Here is an 18641-nt window from a genome sequence, read left to right on the forward strand (position 1 = left end):
TAATAGCCAGGGTCTAAAAGCAATGATTGGCCTGCCCTATATAAATCACAAGGCAGGTGAGTTGTCTTAGCCCACCAGTGCATCTTGACAGTTGAGCAAAAAAACGTCTGCTCGACTTCAAGAATCTGAGGCGACTTAAGAGTCTCCGACTGATGATTCGACATGTCGACTTTAAGGGGGCAGCCCTAGTAAGATTGAACATGTTTATTAGCAGTGCATTTCTTTCAAAACCATGCGTTTTTGAAGACGCAACCCTCCTGCTTCTGTGAGTAGCCTACCTTTGAAATTTCTCTGCGATACTTTATCGAGTAGTTTTGATCCCAGAACCAGGCGGAGTGACCGTTGAACCTGATTTCGCTAATGGGGGGGATAAGGGACTGTTATTCCGTCAGGTTAGCAGTCGTGTGAGGGGCTACCTAGTTTAGGTGCTGCAAGACTTAAGTGGAATTATGACTGGACTTTTTCAGTCATCTAGGCTACAACCCCCACGCCTTGTCGATCCTGCCCGAGCCCGATGCAACTGACTGCTAGTTCAACCCAATAACGTTACTTTACTCGTTGATTACTTAAGACTGTCACTACAAAACACTACGATGACGGCCGAGTTCGGCTAGAAACAGGTAAGCACGCGAGTAGGAGAAGCCATCTATTAGCCATTTGGAAGTGGACAGCTTTCTCTGCACTGGTGTTTATAAAAAAGGCTATTATATCAAGTAGTGTCAAGTATGAAGTCCCCATTTGTTCTCTCTCTCTCTCTCTCTCTCTCTCTCTCTCACTCACTCACTCACTCACTCACTCCACCTCATTTCCAGTCTCTCTCTCTCACTGACACTGTCCCTTACACACACACACACACACACACACTCTCTCTCTCTCGTCAGTGTTCACTTCTTGCCATGCGGTCAGATTGTTCCCAGTTAGCCTGTTGTGTGTTGTGGAAGGCCAGTCGGACTGTGTTAGCGCCCAGCGTACTGCAGGAGTGAACCCCCCGGGTGTGTTTCAGGGGACGATGATGGCGACGACGGGGACGAGATGGTCTGCTCCATCTGCCAGGACGAGAGCTCCGAGGAACCCAACGAGATCGTCATCTGCGACAAGTGTGGCCAAGGTACCCAGTCTCTCTACCAGCAAAACACTTCCTACCAGCAAGGTACCCAGTCTCTACCAGCAAAACACTTCCTACCAGCAAGGTACCCAGTCTCTCTACCAGCAAAACACTTCCTACCAGCAAGGTACCCAGTCTCTCTACCAGCAAAACACTTCCTACCAGCAAGGTACCCAGTCTCTCTACCAGCAAAACACTTCTACCAGCAAGGTACCCAGTCTCTCTACCAGCAAAACACTTCCTACCAGCAAGGTACCCAGTCTCTCTACCAGCAAAACACTTCTACCAGCAAGGTACCCAGTCTCTCTACCAGCAAAACACTTCCTACCAGCGAGGACTCATGTTTTGGGTGAAATGCCCCTTTATTCGCCTTATTCACCTCAGCTGCCATATTGGTCAGTCTGACATAATGAGGGGTGCGGATGTGGAAGTGCCCGTTGCCTTCAATGTTAAAAGTTCGCTGTAAAAACACCACTTCAAGAACCAAAATAGTCAAAATAACAGGCTGCATACACTATCGGGATTACAAACTCATCATTACCAGACTCCGATTGTTTTTCACAAACACTGCCGTTGTTTTCGCGTTTGGAAATGCATCGGAGTGAATGCAGCTGACGGCTAACTATGGCTCATTCACCTCCATGTATTTCCAAACACAAAAACAACGGCAGTCTATATCTGACAATTTTGGTTCTTGAAGTGGTGTTTTTACAGCGAACTTTTAACATTGAAGTCAACGGGCACTTCCGCATCCGCGCCCCAGACTGACCAATATGGCTGCCAGGTGAATAAGGGGAATTGGCCAAACTCTCCCACCTGCATCCTACTATGCTGGTGCCTGGTTGCCTAGGTTATAGGGATGTTAATAGTTAATCAACTATTGATTAATTGCCGATAAGAATTTACTTGAGTAAGATTTGGTTACTCGATTAATTGCTTGTTAATGGAACAGAACTTTTTTTTGGGGAACGAATGTTATCAACAGGAGTTGCGTGAAATGTGATCATGATTTAGGGTCTGACTGCACATGAGGGCGCCACGCCATGTAGTGAAGGCTAATTGGGATGCTGGGAAATTTCAACGACACAGCGGAAGAAGACACAAAAATGAAGCGAGCAAAGCGCAGTCCAGCGTTTGTTAAGGTTAACAGTTATCGATTAATGAAATTCCTTGAAATTTGCAACCCTTCTAGGTTACCACCAGCTGTGCCACTCCCCCATCATCGACTCCAGTGTGATCGACTCGGACGACAAGTGGCTCTGCAGACAGTGTGTGATCGCCTCCTCAGCCAAGGTACCCAGCCAATACACACACAGCAGCTGGGGCTACAGTTACAGTTAGTGCTTATCTGACTAGCATGTTCGTGTGTGTGTGTGTGTGTGTGTGTGTGTGTGTGTGTGTGCGTGTGTGTATCTGCCTGTGCGTGTGTGTATGTCTGCCTGTGTGTGTGTGTGTGTGTGTGTGTCTGACTGTGTGTGTGTGTCTGCCTGTGTGTGTGTGTGTGTGTGTGTGCGTCTGCCTGTGTGTATGTGTATATCTGCCTGTGTGTGTGTGTGTGTGTGTGTGTGTGTGTGTCTGACTGTGTGTGTGTGTGTGTGTGTGTCTGCCTGTGTGTGTGTGTGCTGTGCCAGAGAGGAGCTGTGTTGAAGAAGGGTCCCCAGGTTGAAGGTCAGCAGGAGCTGACACCCTCCCTGCCGTACGCCCTGGAGGACCTGGTCTGGGACGAGGGGCACAAGACCAACATCCAACAGTGCTACTGCTACTGTGGGGGGCCAGGAGAGTGAGTCACACACACACACACACACACACACACACACACACACACACACACACACACACACACACACACAGGCTCATGCTCATGCTCTCTCAATCTCTATCTAACTCTCTGTCACACAAATACACACACACAAACACTCTCAATCTCGCTCACTCCATCCCTCCCTCTCTCCCTCCCTCAAACACACTCTTCCTCTCTCTGTCTTAAACACACACTCAGATGTAACGTGTGTGTGTGTGTGTCCCTCCCTCCCCAGATGGTACCTGAAGATGCTTCAGTGTAACCGGTGTGAGCAGTGGTTCCATGAGGCCTGTATCCAGGGCTTCCAGATGCCCATGCTCTATGGAGACAGGTGACACACCGCCCCTTTAAATCCTCAACGCCCCTTTAAACCCTCACCACCCCTTTAAACTCTCACCACCCCTTTAAAACCTCACCACCGCTTTAAACCCTCACCACCCTTTAAACGCTGACCACCCCTTTAAACCCTCACCACCCCTTTAAACCCTCACCACCCTTTAAACCCTCACCACCCCTTTAAACCCTCACCACCCCTTTAAACCCTCACCACCCCTTTAAACCCTCACCACCGCTTTAAACCCTCACCACCCCTTTAAACCCTGACCACCCCTTTAAATCCTCAACGCCCCTTTAAACCCTCACCACCCTTTAAACCCTGACCACCCATTTAAACCCTCACCACCCCTTTAAACCCTGACCACCCATTTAAACCCTGACCACCCATTTAAACCCTCACCACCCCTTTAAACTCTCACCACCCCTTTAAACCCTGACCACCCCTTTAAACCCTGACCACCCCTTTAAACCCTCACTTGCCTGTTAAACAATGATTGTCCTTTTAAAACCTTACAGCTACCATAATCATCTGCTTTCATAGTCATATCACTTTTTGTATATTGATGCAAGAAAGATAATCTGCCTCGGAAGACAAGGAAGTATCATGTTATCTAATGTCGTTCTATTCCATGTATTTTATTGAGAGTGGTTTCTGGTGTTGGAGAGAAATTAAGAAATAAAGTGTTTCTCTCTTTTGTCAGGTTCTATCTATTTATTTGTTCAGTTTGCAACAGTGGACCAGAGTACCTCAAACGCCTGCCCCTCAGATGGTGAGTCAAACACACACACACACACACACACACACACACACACAAACACACACACACACACACACACACACACACACACACACACACACAGACACAGTGACAGCCCTGTGTCCCTCCCCAGGGCAGACGTAGCTCACCTGAGCCTCTACAACCTCAGCGTGATCCACAAGAAGAAATACTTTGACTCAGAGCTGGAACTCATGGCATACATCAATGACCACTGGGACCTGCTGCAGCTGGGACAGGTAGCTAACGACCTATGACCTCTGACCTCAACCAACGCAGGCACCTGTTTAAGACGGAGCAGGAAGAGAGAGTGTAGCTACATTGTATAGAGAGCCTTCTAGGAAGCAGGAAGAGAAAATCCCCATGGGACCTTAAATCTGAAAAAATATGAACAGTTGTCAATAGTGAGAGAGAAATATTCCTTGATCCTGTTTGAATTGTGCCATCACCATCACATATGATGTTTGTCAATTTAAAACATTTTATTCAACTCTGTCAACTCACAAGTTAGGTAATATTAGATAGCTTTACAACAAACTACAACTTTCTTGACTTGCAAAATTATGTTTTAAATTGACAAACCTGTGTGTCTGTATGGTCATGGCACAATTCAAACGGGATCAAGAAATTATTTGTTTATCGCCATATTTATTCTGAAATAAGGTCCCATAGGATGGCTCTTCCTGCTTCCGCTCAGGCTCTCTATTCACAATGGTTGTTGATTCCTTGCGCTCCAATGAGCGTTACCTACCCTCAGTCCCAAATGTCCGCACAGAACTTGGGAAAAAGGCATTTGCTTACTCAGCCCCCTTAGAGCAATCTGCAGAATGTCTTGCAACTTGATCGCCTAGTTTCCTTAAATGAGTTTAAATCTCGATTGGAGAACTTAGAGACGGCTTCTATAAGCTGTCAGTGCTTTTAATTCTGTCTGATGAATTCGGATTTTAAAATGTTACAGGTTTTCTCTTTTTATGTAATCTAATGTTGTTCATGTGTATGTCGTGTCTGTAACTGTGTTTATGCTGTTGCCTCTCCCTTGAAAAATAGATTTTTAATCTCAATGGGACCTCCTGGTTAAATAAAGGTTAAATAAAAATAAATAAAATTGAAACCAGGCCAATCGAGTATTTGAAATAGTTTCCAACTCAGTTCAGCTTGACATGGCCTCCTGACTGACTGGCAGTTCAGCTCTCTCTTTCTAACATGTTTCTCTCTCTCTCTTCTCTCTTTCTCTCTCTCTTTCTCTCTCCTCTCTCTCTATCTCTCTCTCTTCTCTCTCTCTCTCTCTCTCTCTCTCTCTGCCCCCTCACCCCAGCTGTCTCCCACTCCCAGACCAGAGCGCTATGAACGGATCCTAGACGCACTCAACTGCAACAACAGCATGTAAGTCTAGTTTATTATTCAATATAACACGATTGTCCGAGACCATACCGATATGAACCAAGTCCCATCTCATGAATCTCTTTATCTCATGAATCTCTTTAATTCGCGTCTCCGTCTTTCTCACCAATCTCCTCTCTGCCTCTCTCACCCCCCCCCTCTCTGCCTCTCTCACCCCCCCCTCTCTGCCTCTCTCACCCCCCCTTCTCTCTGCCTCTCTCTCACCCCCCCTCTCTGCCTCTCTCACCCCCCTCCTCTCTGCCTCTCTCACCCCCCCCTCCTCTCTGCCTCTCTCACCCCCCCTCCTCTCTGCCTCTCTCTCACACCCCCCCTCTCTGCCTCTCTCACCCCCCCTCCTCTCTGCCTCTCTCACCCCCCCTCCTCTCTGCCTCTCTCTCACCCCCCCTCCTCTCTGCCTCTCTCACCCCCCTCCTCTCTGCCTCTCTCTCACCCCCCCCCCCCTCTCTGCCTCTCTCACCCCCCCTCCTCTCTGCCTCTCTCACCCCCTCTCCTCTCTGCCTCTCTCTCTCCCCCCCCTCCTCTCTGCCTCTCTCTCACCCCCCTCCTCCTCTCTGCCTCTCTCTCACCCCCCTCCTCCTCTCTGCCTCTCTCTCACCCCCCCCCCTCCTCTGCCTCTCTAACCCCCCCTCTCTGCCTCTCTCACCCCCCCTCCTCTCTGCCTCTCTCTCACCCCCCCTCCTCTCTGCCTCTCTCTCACCCCCCTCCTCCTCTTTGCCCCCCCCCCCCCCCCCCCTCCACTCAGGTTCATGTCTGGTAAGGAGATCAAGAAGAAGAAGCACCTCTTCGGCCTGAGGATCCGGTTCCCCCCGGGACCGGACTGTTCTGAGGCCCAGCCCCACCGGGCCCCCCGGGAGCCCGAGAGGGCCTCCGACGAGATCAAGATCAAGGGCCGCAAGACCACCGCCCACAAGGCTCTCAGCATCACCAGGTCAGAGACGACCAACGCTTCAGATGCATCAGGATGTTTATTAATATGGAGCGTTTTTCATACTAATGACTGCTAATCCAGGTAGAAGAAATGAACAAAGGAAGGATACTATTAAAATAACAAGCCCCTGAGCAACTGCAGGTCAGACCTGAGTCAATGATCAGGACTTCTATCTGAGGGATTATATCACACCGCAGCTGTTGTGATAGACATGTAGGTAATAACAATGTATGATGCTGTCACAGTGGCGTTGTTCGGCCTGGACGTCCACGGCTACAGCCCTGAATGTTTTATGAGTACAATTACCTGTATTATTATTACTATTATTATTATTATTATTATTATTACTATTATTGTTATTATTATTGTTATTATTATTAGGGATGCAAACAATTAATCGAAAATTGATTCATTGATCGTTAAGGATTTGTTCGAGCACATGACATTTACTCAATCTACTATCCATCAACGTGGTAGCGAAGCAGCATCTCGGGAGAAATGCAGAGAAATCAAAGCGGCATATTTTGAAAAATGAAGCGGGCCAAGCAAAGCATTGTGTGGGACTACTTCGAAAAGAAAGGACAAGAAGCCACTTGCAAATATTGTGATGCCGTGAGCACGTACAACACGACGACAACAGCAATGCTCTATCACTTGAAGAACGTTCACTCGGATAAATTGGCTCTCCACCTTGTCTCACCTGCAGCAAACCCACCATCAGCTCAGTGTTTGCGAGGAGGAGCTGTGACGCGCAGCAGGAAGAAAAAAATAACCCAGTCCGTCCGTAATAAAGCGTTTTGTGCAGTACAGAGTTCTGTGTCAATTACGTCGGCACGCACCCTGGCTCGTTGCTAGCTATGGGCACACTCGAAAACTCTAAAAAGTATGATATACGTGGATTTCAAGTTCAGGAATTACATGGGTTATGCATACCAAGCTCTGAAGTCATCCTGTGAACACCATAGGTCCTTTCGCCTCTGCATTTCGAAACAACAGTAACTTGTAAACAATACTAATTGCACCAAACATACAACATCCATCCCTTCACGCTGTAAACCTCCACGAAAATTCATCCGAATCCGAATTTCGCGGAGGTTTACAGCGAAGGGATGGCTGTTGTATGTTCGGTGAAATTGGTATTGTTTACAAAATATGAGGGCCATTATTTTAAGTTGACGATATATAAATATTACTATTATTATATTATTATAAATTATATTATTATTCCTAGTACATTGAAAAACTGCATGGTAATAAACAATTATTATAATAATCTTATTATAATAATCTAATTATTAGTATTGTTATTATTATTATTATTATTATTATTAATAATAATAATTATTTTTCTATTTATTATTTTCTTTTTCTTTTTGTGACAAAACAAAGTGCACGACCTGCCCTGTCGCTAAACAGTAGCCAGACTGTAGAGTTTACTAAACAGTAGCCATGCTGTAGAGTTTCCTAAACGGTAGCCAGGCTGTAGAGTTTCCTAAACGGTAGCCAGGCTGTAGAGTTTCCTAAACAGTAGCCAGGCTGTAGAGTTTCCTAAACAGTAGCCAGGCTGTAGAGTTTCCTAAACAGTAGCCATGCTGTAGAGTTTCCTAAACGGTAGCCAGGCTGTAGAGTTTCCTAAACAGTAGCCATGCTGTAGAGTTTCCTAAACGGTAGCCATGCTGTAGAGTTTCCTAAACAGTAGCCAGGCTGTAGAGTTTCCTAAACGGTAGCCATGCTGTAGAGTTTCCTAAACGGTAGCCAGGCTGTAGAGTTTACTAAACAGTAGCCAGGCTGTAGAGTTTGCACCACGTCATGGAGGTTGTGAATGTTGTCGTTCCAGTGAATCGACCAATGGCTTGGCGAGGAAGAGAAAGAGGAAGCAAGGAAGCCACTCCCTGGAGACTCTGGCCAAACTCCGACGCTCCAGTGAACTGGTCCAGGTACTGTGTGTGTGTGTGTGTGTGTGTGTGTATGTGTGTGTGTGTGTGTGTGTGTGTGTGTGTGTGTATATATATACTGGTAAATGGCAAATACCAGTCCAATCTAATCTGAACCTATCTGTACAGGATGTGAAGAGACAGCAGCTGCCCCTGGAGGAGATCTTAGCTGCCAAAAGGTTAGTCCCTGCTACATTCTGCTCCTCAGCCTGCTCTTATACTACAGCCTGCTATGCTATCAGACCTTCACTGTGGTACTAGTGAGAGTTGGGCTGGAGTAATCAGTGGTCTCTCCCCTCTCCCTGTCTTACTCTCCCACCCCCTCTCTCTCTTTCTGTCTTTCTACCTTTAACTTGTGTGAAGCACTTTATGAACCTCTCTGTGAAAAGTGCTATGTAAATAAAATGTACTTACTTACTAAAAATCATACACTGCACTGTAACTTTTATTTCTGTATTTTATTTTTCCTGCATTTTGTTTTAAATGTTTTATATGACCTTTTATGTGTTGCACTTTGTGTAGATGCTTTTAATGTCTCGCACATTAATGTAAAGCACTTTGAATTGCCTTGTTGCTGAAATGTGCTATCCAGATAAACCTGCCTTGGCTTCCTTCCTTACCTGACTGCTGGTCTCTCTTCTCTGGACCCTCCTGCCCCACAGCAGCAAGGCTGACCGGTCCCTGCCGTCCTCCAGCGCCTCAGACGTGGAGTCTATCGGAGCTCTCAGCACCACAGAAACTACCTCAACCAGCCTGTCCAGACAGTCCAGGTACTGCCCCCCCAACACACACACACACACACACACACACACACACACACACACTACCTCAACCAGCCTGTCCAGACAGTCCAGGTACTGCCTCCCCAACACACACACACACACACACACACACACACACACACACACACTACCTCAACCAGCCTGTCCAGACAGTCCAGGTATGGCCCCCCCAACACACACACACACACACACAAACACTACCTCAACCAGCCTGTCCAGACAGTCCAGGTACTGCCCCCCCCAACACACACACACACACACTACCTCAACCAGCCTGTCCAGACAGTCCAGGTACTGCCCCCCCAACACACACACACACACACACACACACACACACACACACACACACACACACACACACACACTACCTCAACCAGCCTGTCCAGACAGTCCAGGTATGGCCCCCCCAACACACACACACACACACTACCTCAACCAGCCTGTCCAGACAGTCCAGGTACTGCCCCCCCAACACACACACACACACACACACACACACACACACACACACACACACACACACACACACACACACACACTACCTCAACCAGCCTGTCCAGACAGTCCAGGTACTGCCCCCCCAACACACACACACACACACACACACACACACACACACACACACACACACACACACACACACACACACACACACACACACTACCTCAACCAGCCTGTCCAGACAGTCCAGGTACTGCCCACCCAACACACACACACACACATGCACGCCTGCTGTTCACTTACAGGTACATCCACATACACACCAAGTAAACACTCACTTTTGGAATTACGGGAGAAAGTTGGGGTGAGATTTGGTAATATGATTAATTTGTGTCATTTTAACGCGTTAAAGTTTCCAGAATAATTGCGAGCGTCAACGCGTCAATGCTGGCAGCCCTAATATGCTCTTGCATTTATCAGGGTGACACATTCTACATAAGATAGGAATAACGGAAGACTCTGACATTCATTAAATCCTCTCGTCAGTTGCTCCAGTCTCACGTAGTGTGTGTGGTTGGCTGTATATATATTCCATTCGTCAAAGTGCTGGTTGACTGAAATGATGCCCCCCCCCCCCCCTCTCGGTCCCTCCCCCAGCCTGTGTAGCTCTAACAGGATGCTGCCCAGCCCCCACCCGCCCGTCCCCCAACCCCCGGTCAAGAGGAAACGTGGCCGCCCCCGACGGGCCTTACAGCCCCCCAACCCCGAGATCCCCACGTCCTGCCAGCCGGACCCCCACCCTCCCACCCCGGGCCCCCCCAGCCCCGGCCCCGGGCCCAGACAGGGCCTCCAGTCCACAGATATAGTGCACGGCCTGGGTCCCGACAGCCAGCTGTCCCACCTGAAGAGCTCCATCAGCAGCTACTTTGGGGCGGCGGGGCGTCTGGCCTGTGGGGAGAAGTACCGTGTTCTGGCCCGCCGGGTCACTCTGGATGGGAGGGTCCAGTACCTGCTGGAGTGGGAGGGCGTCACCGCCTCCTAGGGCTCAGTGGGCCTCACCAGCATTCAGAACACGTTTATAATGGTGCTTATTATACCCGGTGAGCGTTTATAATAGATCTATTACACACGTTTACACGCTCGCGCTTATTTTACAAGCATTAACACTCGCCTTTTAAAGACTGGGGCTTGCCCAGACCGGACGGGAGCTAGCTAGTGTTTCAGGAAAGGAGTACTGTTAAAGGGTTAACATGGTGGTTGGTCACGCTTTCTAGGTTTCATATGCTATTTGCACAAGAGGGCATTGAAGAAACACGATGTTTCTTATTCATATTCAAGTATTAAATATGTCCATTCTTTAGTTTTGGAGACGTAGGCTTGTTAAATTTATCGTCCTATTCCCAACCAGTTGAGAATGTTCCCTTCGTAGTGAGAATGTTCTCATAGTGAGTCACCACTCCCCTAAGTCAAAGTCAAAGTCAACTTTATTTATATAACACTGTTCATACAAACAAATGTAGCACACAGTGCTTTATTTTTATTTTTTTAAACAGTTAAAATAGTAGATAAAAATAATAGAATAAAACACGACAAATCATACATGGTAAAAGAGAATAGAAAGTAAGTAAGAAATGAAAAGTGAGTGTAAAAAATAAATAAATTTACTATAGGTAAAACTACATGATGAAAGCGAGATTGAAAAGGTATGTCTTAAGATCTTGCTTTAAGGTTCCCATAGTTTTGGTCATCCTTAGGTATTCTGGCAGGGTGTTCCAGAGGCTGGGGGCGTAGAAACTGAAGGCTGCCTCCCCATGTCTCTTGGTCCTGGCTCCAGGAACCGTTAAAAGTTCAGTGCCAGAGGATCTCAGGGACCTACTTGGTGTATAACATAAAAGCATGCCTGATATGTATTCAGGTGCATGACCATGGACTGCTTTATAAACTAAAAAGAATCTTAAAATCCCAAACTGACCGGGTAACCAGTGTAGCGATTGTAAGACTGGCGCGATGTGTGCCCTCCTTCTGGTCTTAGTGAGGACATATGCTACAGCATTTTGTATCATCTGAAGTTGACTAATAGCTTTCTTTGGTAGACCAGATAGGAGAGTGTTACAGTAATCCAACCTGCCACTGATGGAGAGAGAAAAGGTTTAACCTTAGCAATGTTTCTCAGGTGATTAAAAGATGTCCTTGTTCCATTCTTAATTTGGGCCTCAAAATTTGATCAGGATCGAACATGACACCTAGGTTTTTGACCTAGCATTTGGTGTTCAGTGTCAGTGTCTACAAGCAAATTTCTGGTTATGTTAATTTAGCTTAGCTATCGACAATGTTAGCTAACTAGTTTATAGATGTGCTTTTATCTTAACTTGGTTAGCTAGCTAGCAAAAATTATTTATTGGATAAGTCAGCGTCCTTACCATAGCGTTTGATACTTGATGCTCTAAGTTAGCTAGCTTGTGAAAACTCAGTCTCCCAAGATGAGCGTGTGTCAGGCTATGGTATCGACAGTCATTACTATGCCCAGACCATTTGGGTGAACCTTTATAGAGGGAAATGTAGGCTTCGAAAAATGTTTTAAAATACGACTGAATAATCAAAATGTGGACATGTTTTGTTGTCTAAATACAATTCAAGTGTCACATTCAACCATCATGTTACTCCTTTAACTTACGTCTACAGGTGTAAAGTGGATTACAAAGTCCACTTTACAAACTCCTGTGGGTCTGAGTTTCATCTCGAAATGAAGTAGCCAGTCAGCCCTCAAGAGATTTGTTCACCGACGAAATGTGTTAGGAAGCATAAGTGCTGGAAGCTCATGACGAGTAGCAACGCACCACACCTGCCAGCTTGAGTCAGCGTTCCCATCAGTCCTAATTGTTTCTTTATCCAGTCCAGTCATATGCTCATGTCAATTCCTCCTTCAGGTTTGTTCAGTGTGAGAGAGACCACAGTGTTCATACCAGTTCTGTCATAATGTACAAAGGGTGAGGAGGTTCTAAAATGGAGTGACTCTGGCCTGTAATTCACAAAGCCTCTCCGAGTAGGACTGCTGATCCAGGATCTGTTCTTTAATTAATGTATCTGGCATTCAAGAGGCACAACTGATCCGAGATCAGCAGTCCTTCTCAGAGAAGCTTTGTCCACACAGTTCCTGGTCTGTGCTGTCAGCAAAGGTGCCCGTTTGCCAGTTGTTGACATCTGATGAGGGAAACTCAAGCTAGAAAGAGATAATGTTTTGTGCTGCGCTGATGCAAAATCCACATGTACATCTTTAACTTTAATTACTACCAAGTGTATTTACTGATATGCCTCTGAGTTAGCCAGGGAGACAGTTTCTTTTATTACCTGATGGATGTTTGCAGATATCAAGTTAAATCTGTTATGCTCATTAAAGGGGCATTTCACTCAAAATAAAAGTTTGTTTCCCATCAATCCGCTATGCATATGATGTAAAAGTATCATTATAAGTGTTTTTTTGTTTTTTTTTTTACATCGAATGCCCATAGTGGATTGATGGAAAATTTTGATTAGATTTGAGTTAAGCACCCCTTTTAATATTCTTTACCTTAGCTCAATTCAGTCCCAGCTATACGTTATATGAAGCGTTTTAAATAACAATTTGACCGATAGCCGGTGCCAATATTTTTTTAGTTTGTTATTTATATATATAAGAAAAGAAACCTTCATTATAAAAAATAACTCTTTTAAAGTATTTCAGCCATCAATCACACTATCTTTGAGCATAAATACAATCATACAAATTTATGAAATACCTTTACTATATCCTTCTAAACATCGGCCAATGCCATTGGTGAATGTCGTCTTATTTGCCGATAGGCCGATGGCAGTCAATATGGAAAATATCGTCCGATACCGATGTATGGCTGATAAAACTGTGCATCCATCCTCACAATGAGCAGTATTACTACGTTACAAGGGGTCAAATGTTTTGTAAAGCAGGAGTCTGGTTGATTGTCACCTCTGAGAAAGCTTGTTACGCTGAAATTCCACTGACTCCGGTTGCAGTGTGTTCGGGTTACTGTACGGCAGCCGGACTAGACCGCGGCCGTTCTAGAAATGACTGTGTTTCCGACAGATGAGCTGCAGCACGTCTCACAAGCGTCCCAGAAGCGTCTCTCCAGAGAGCTCCGGTAGAAAGAGACAGCAGGTCTAGTTTAGACGGAGGCCGCAGCTCGGACACATCCAAGTAGTGGTGAAAGAAATGAAAAGAATATCAAACAAAATGCTCAGTGCTGAAACACAACCAGTGGGAGTTGAAGCCATGTGAAGGATGGGATAAAACCTGACTGCATTCAGAACGCCACGCAAACAGAGTCAGGGGAATTGAGGTGTAAGTGATAGGACATGTATAATGCTGGAACTCAAATGTTGACTAAATACTTAATACATGTGAGGTGTTCTGATAAGTTTATACTTTTTTGTTGTTATGAGTGTGTGTGTGTAACAGTCAAAGGTTTGAACACACCAATTGAATAAAAAGGTGTCCAAACTTTTGACTATGTGTGTGTGTGTGTATATATATATATACATATATATGCATATGCATGCATGAATACATACACACAAATATATATGTATAAATGTGTTTTTTGTATTTATGGTATGCAATCATTGTTTATGTGCTTATCGGCCAGCTCTTTTAGCTGCCTATGCAATTCAACCTTTTTATTTTGTTAATTTTTTAAAAACTTTTTCTTGACTCAGTTATCTGAACTGTACCCATCTTGCGCAAGGGAAGCAAGACCATTTCTTTGGTTTCATCTGACTCAGGCATTTTGTTAGATTTTATTACAGGTGCTATTTATTTAGACTTTTCTCCTCAAAACTGCACACAAGGTTGGCAGCCAAACTCACCTGGAAACAGCTCAGGATCTGCTCAGAGGCATTACTGGGGCTCTGTGTTGGATTCTCTCAAAAATCCTCCTTCCCTCCTCTCGGCCCTCTCCTTGGGGTAATCTCTGAGATAAACATTATAGGATAAGTAAAGTAATGTGCTCTTATACAGCCGTCACCTATCCAGTCATATCAGATCAGCAGTTTGGTGCGGAGGGGAAGAAGAGAGGTTGCCATCGTCAAAAGGCCGGCCAGGGTGTGGAATGTAAAAGGACATGTTCATGTGCCACAATGGGACATTGTGATGCTAGTCTCAGTATTTGAGTTAGTCGGTACAGTCTTTACACTCTAAACATTCATTTAGACACTCACTCAGTATGTGACTGGCTTTTGTTTTTGTGTGAGGGGAAAAACTATTTTAAGACAGTCAAATGCAGTCCACTTTTGATAACATTGTTTTGCTACATAACCTGAGAACATCAGGACTGAGAAATCACTGGAAGACAGGTGTTGGATCTTGACATTGATACCTCTTTATTTAAATGTTGATATACAGTCTTTTTAAGTAAATTCTATTTTCTTCTGTATGTTGGCGTCGTGCCAGTGTTAGAACAAAGAACTTCTCTTTTCTACCCTCGACAAGCAGGCTTCTTCTTTAGCCAAAGAATAAATATATTACAGCCTGTGTAATGTATGTTGTCATTGTTTGTTTTCACCATTGTTCAAATACAGTTTTAAATTTTACACACTTGGTATTAAGGTATTTTTGTCTGGCTGGCTCAATGAAGTAGAAATGACATTTGTAAAAAATAAAAACAATTTCCCCTGAGTGTCTTGTCTTGAGGTAAACTGAAGCACCCTGAGTTGTGCACCCTGGGTGAGCTCTGAGTAGACCTTCCTCAAATGATAGGTAGCCTATAATATAGTATGCTTCCCAACTCTGGCAGCACTAGACTCTCTGTCCGCTAGGGGGCAGGCTTCTCCACTACATGGCTGGGGAACGGAGATGGAGGTAGAAGTCTGGTAAAACATTAACGTATCATACGATAATTATCACATGCATGGGTCTCGATCCTTCATAACCTCACCGATTCTTAGAGGTAAACCGCCCAAAACTAGGAATGTTTCTGTCTCAGTTTGTGTGTGTTATGTAGGCCTACACTCGGCATCGTGGCCCACATCCTGGTGCTGTGCAGACTTGCTCCAAGGCCAGCTCCAACTGCGCAGAGAGCAACTGGAGGAGAAAAGAAGAGAAAGTGAGTTTATCCTGGGCTTTCGCGTTCTCACAGATGACAAGACAGCATGGGAAATACATTTCCCCCGTAACTTGCTGTGCCTTGTTTTACATTGTGGAGAATCCAGTTTTCACATTAGGGCGTATCTGTCTATCGCACACATATACATCCACACGCACACACACCAGGGTTTGCTTGCTTTGCCCTGGGCAGCATATCCTGCTTTTCGCCAGGATATGTTTTATTAAACCTGTATTTCTGTAATATGGTAGTCTTGACCAACCAAATTTTTCCACTTTAGAAACATAGCTAAAGTAGACCTACAGCCATTTATAAATCAAACGGATGCAGAAAAATTGATTCACGCTTTTATTTCAAGCCGACTCGATTTCTGTAATGCAAGTCACTGGCCTCCCCCAAAAAACCACTGAGACTTCAGCTCATTCAAAATTCTGCAGCCCGACTTAACCAGAACCAAGAGAGAGAGCACATTAGTCCCGTCTGAGCTGCTCTGCATTGGCTTCCAGTAACATTTAGATTTTAATGTCCTCCTTATATAGGCTACAAAGCCCTTAAAGTCGCACTGAAATGAAAAAAGCATTCTGTCCCAGTTTGGTTCAAATAATTGGTCATAGTGTTCACCTATTCAACGATGTATGCCAAAAAAATTACAAAATTCTACTTTTGTTGTAATCTTATATCAAAGTATATAATTTCTTCCTGGAAAACGGTAGGTCGCGTGCAATGACGACAACAGGTACCTTAGATTTTAGGCCAATAATCTCACGACATCCACCCGTCAATCAACGCTATCCTTCTATCGAATCTGTCTAAAGTTCTTAAAACCCGTCCACTTGTCAATGTTCCAATCAAATTCCTCTAAACATAATGTCCCACTCCCATAGCTTGTTTGTGTCGGAAATACATCAAACTACCGCTCAATTCACACCACAGCAATAGCGAAAGCGGAATTCCGCTAAATGTCACCTTTGGGTGCCTCAATGTGCTACCAGCAAGCTACTCAAAAGAAACCACATATTTATCGAAATAATATTGTTGTTGTGATACTTTTGATTGACTTTTACTTGTGATTATTTTTTTAGGTGGTAATGTAGTGTTAAGTCTCAAAATCCGTGGTCGATTTATTAAGATAGAGCCTATTTGAAAATGTGTTTTTACGTTGTCGGAGCTAGCTCGAGCCATGAAGATGACCGGGCAGTCAGCACGTCTACACCGCCAAGAACTGTATGCTGTGATAAAGCATGAAGCATGCCATTTGGTGCCTGCTATTAATACATCCATGGTGCCTGCCAAGGGACTACAGATGCGAATTAGCTTGCATAGACCCATATCTGTAACATATTCATTCTGGTTCTGATTCTCCTTCTTATTATTACTATTATTATCATAATACTCTGGGCCGGCCACAATGTGATGTTGCTCAGCTTGGATAGGCGTTCCTGGAGCTCTGTAGCCTGGTTGTACGATCGCGAAGTTGTGAACAGAATAAATACCACATACGAGCAAATATAACCTGCTCCGCTATAATGAAACTGTTAAAACTAAGATGCCTGGATAAAGAAATAGACAGAATCAGTATTCTACGCAAGCATAGTTCTTAATGCAGGACAGGGTTTGAGGACACGGCCACAATTAAACGGTCGTCCATCATCAGAGTTTGTTTCAGGAGGGAACGTGTTCTTTGAAACAACAGCGAGCTTCTGCTTTCTGATTGGTTGCCGCTTTTTATTTTGCCGCAAAAGTTGAACTTTTCTCAACTTTTTCGCACCGCTTTTTGCTGGCTCCGCCCCCGTCATAGCGAATTCGCTGCTCACCTATAGACAATGAATACAATCCCGCCGCTTTTTCAAAAGGTGGCAGCAGAATTCCACTGATGGTGTGAATTGAGCATACGGAAGTTAGATGATCTCAAACGTCCGTTTCAGTGCGACTTTAATGGGCAAGGACCGAGCTACATTGCAAACTCCCTTGTCAATATGTGTCTTCAAGAACACTGCGATCATCCACTGCTGGTTCCCTAGAATTTCCCAGCGAGGCGGAAGAAGATCGGGAGTGCAGCCGTTGTCAATTATGCCCCAAAACCGTGGAACACAATACCTAGATATCAGGGAAGCCAGCTCTCTGAATAGTTTTAAAAGAAAGCTAAATATGCATCTCTTCACTTTAGCTTTTAAAGTCGCACAGAAATGAAAAAAGCATTCTGTCCCATTTTGGTTCACATAATTGGTCATAGTGTTCACCTATTCAACGATGTATGTCAAAAATTTTTACTAAATTCTACTTTTGTTGTAATCTTATATCGAAGTAGCCTATATCATTTCTTACTTCCTGGAAAACGGTTAGGTCACGTGCAATTACGACACCAGGTACCTTAGATTTTAGGCCACTAATCTCACGACATCCACCCTGTCAATCAAAACGTCAACTACTCTGCAGTATATAAATGTATGTAGAAGCCAGAATATGTTGCAAAGTAGTAGTATTTGAGATAGTTAGCTAGATGGCGAGATAGACAGCCGAGAGAGAATATCCTGCCTGCTCGATAACTTTCCAATGAAATTCATCTAAACGTATGTCCCGCCCTTTCAGCCTGTTTCAGGCGGAAATACGTCAAAGTACGGAAGCAAGATGTTCTCCAACTTCCCTTTTGGTGTATCTTTAACTTGCTCCTTTTGCACTTGCTTTCTGCTGCATTAACGCTTTATAATACAGCCTCTTACCAGTGTTACCAGTGTCTTACAAGGTACTTACCGGGTACTTACAGCCAGGTAGGTACAAATACCTAGGCTCCCGTGCACTCCATAATATGTCCCCCTCCACACTGGTACACTGGTAAGACACAGGCTGTATTATAAAGCGGTACCCTGCATTTTTATTTGTATATCTTCTTGTTATCATGACTATTTTATTTTGTCAGTGGACATCATGTAGGGGCTCGACGAGAGGTCTCACGGCTGAGGTGATCCACCTTGATTACACTGGGATCTAGCGCTACCATATTAATGACAGATTAAAGCCAGTAGA

At 44.9% G+C, this 18641-nt stretch overlaps 1 protein-coding gene across 1 annotated transcript; it reads left to right on the plus strand.

Moving 5' to 3' along the window:
• The first annotated feature begins 980 nt into the window (after positions 1-980).
• On the plus strand, positions 981-10620 carry mtf2 (metal response element binding transcription factor 2). The gene is made up of 12 exons (XM_084446401.1): positions 981-1108; positions 2298-2398; positions 2737-2885; positions 3142-3237; positions 3944-4012; positions 4134-4257; positions 5334-5401; positions 6162-6347; positions 8185-8284; positions 8411-8460; positions 8944-9051; positions 10162-10620. Exons 1-12 carry the CDS (start codon positions 1033-1035, stop codon positions 10544-10546), a joined length of 1512 nt encoding a protein of 503 aa, XP_084302527.1. The 5' UTR covers positions 981-1032; the 3' UTR covers positions 10547-10620.
• Positions 10621-18641: the final 8021 nt, after the last annotated feature.

The sequence above is a fragment of the Borostomias antarcticus genome (assembly GCF_949987555.1).
Source record: "Borostomias antarcticus genome assembly, chromosome: 12".
Classification (NCBI taxonomy): Eukaryota; Metazoa; Chordata; class Actinopteri; order Stomiiformes; family Stomiidae; genus Borostomias; species Borostomias antarcticus.

Excerpts from the sequence above, each read along its gene's own strand:
- mtf2 (XM_084446401.1), top strand. The coding sequence starts at position 1,033 with ATGGTCTGCTCCATCTGCCAGGACGAGAGCTCCGAGGAACCCAACGAG. Across the intron at positions 4,013-4,133 it reads AAACGCCTGCCCCTCAGATG|GGCAGACGTAGCTCACCTGA; the intron begins GTGAGTCAAACA and ends GTCCCTCCCCAG. Across the intron at positions 8,285-8,410 it reads GCTCCAGTGAACTGGTCCAG|GATGTGAAGAGACAGCAGCT; the intron begins GTACTGTGTGTG and ends CTATCTGTACAG.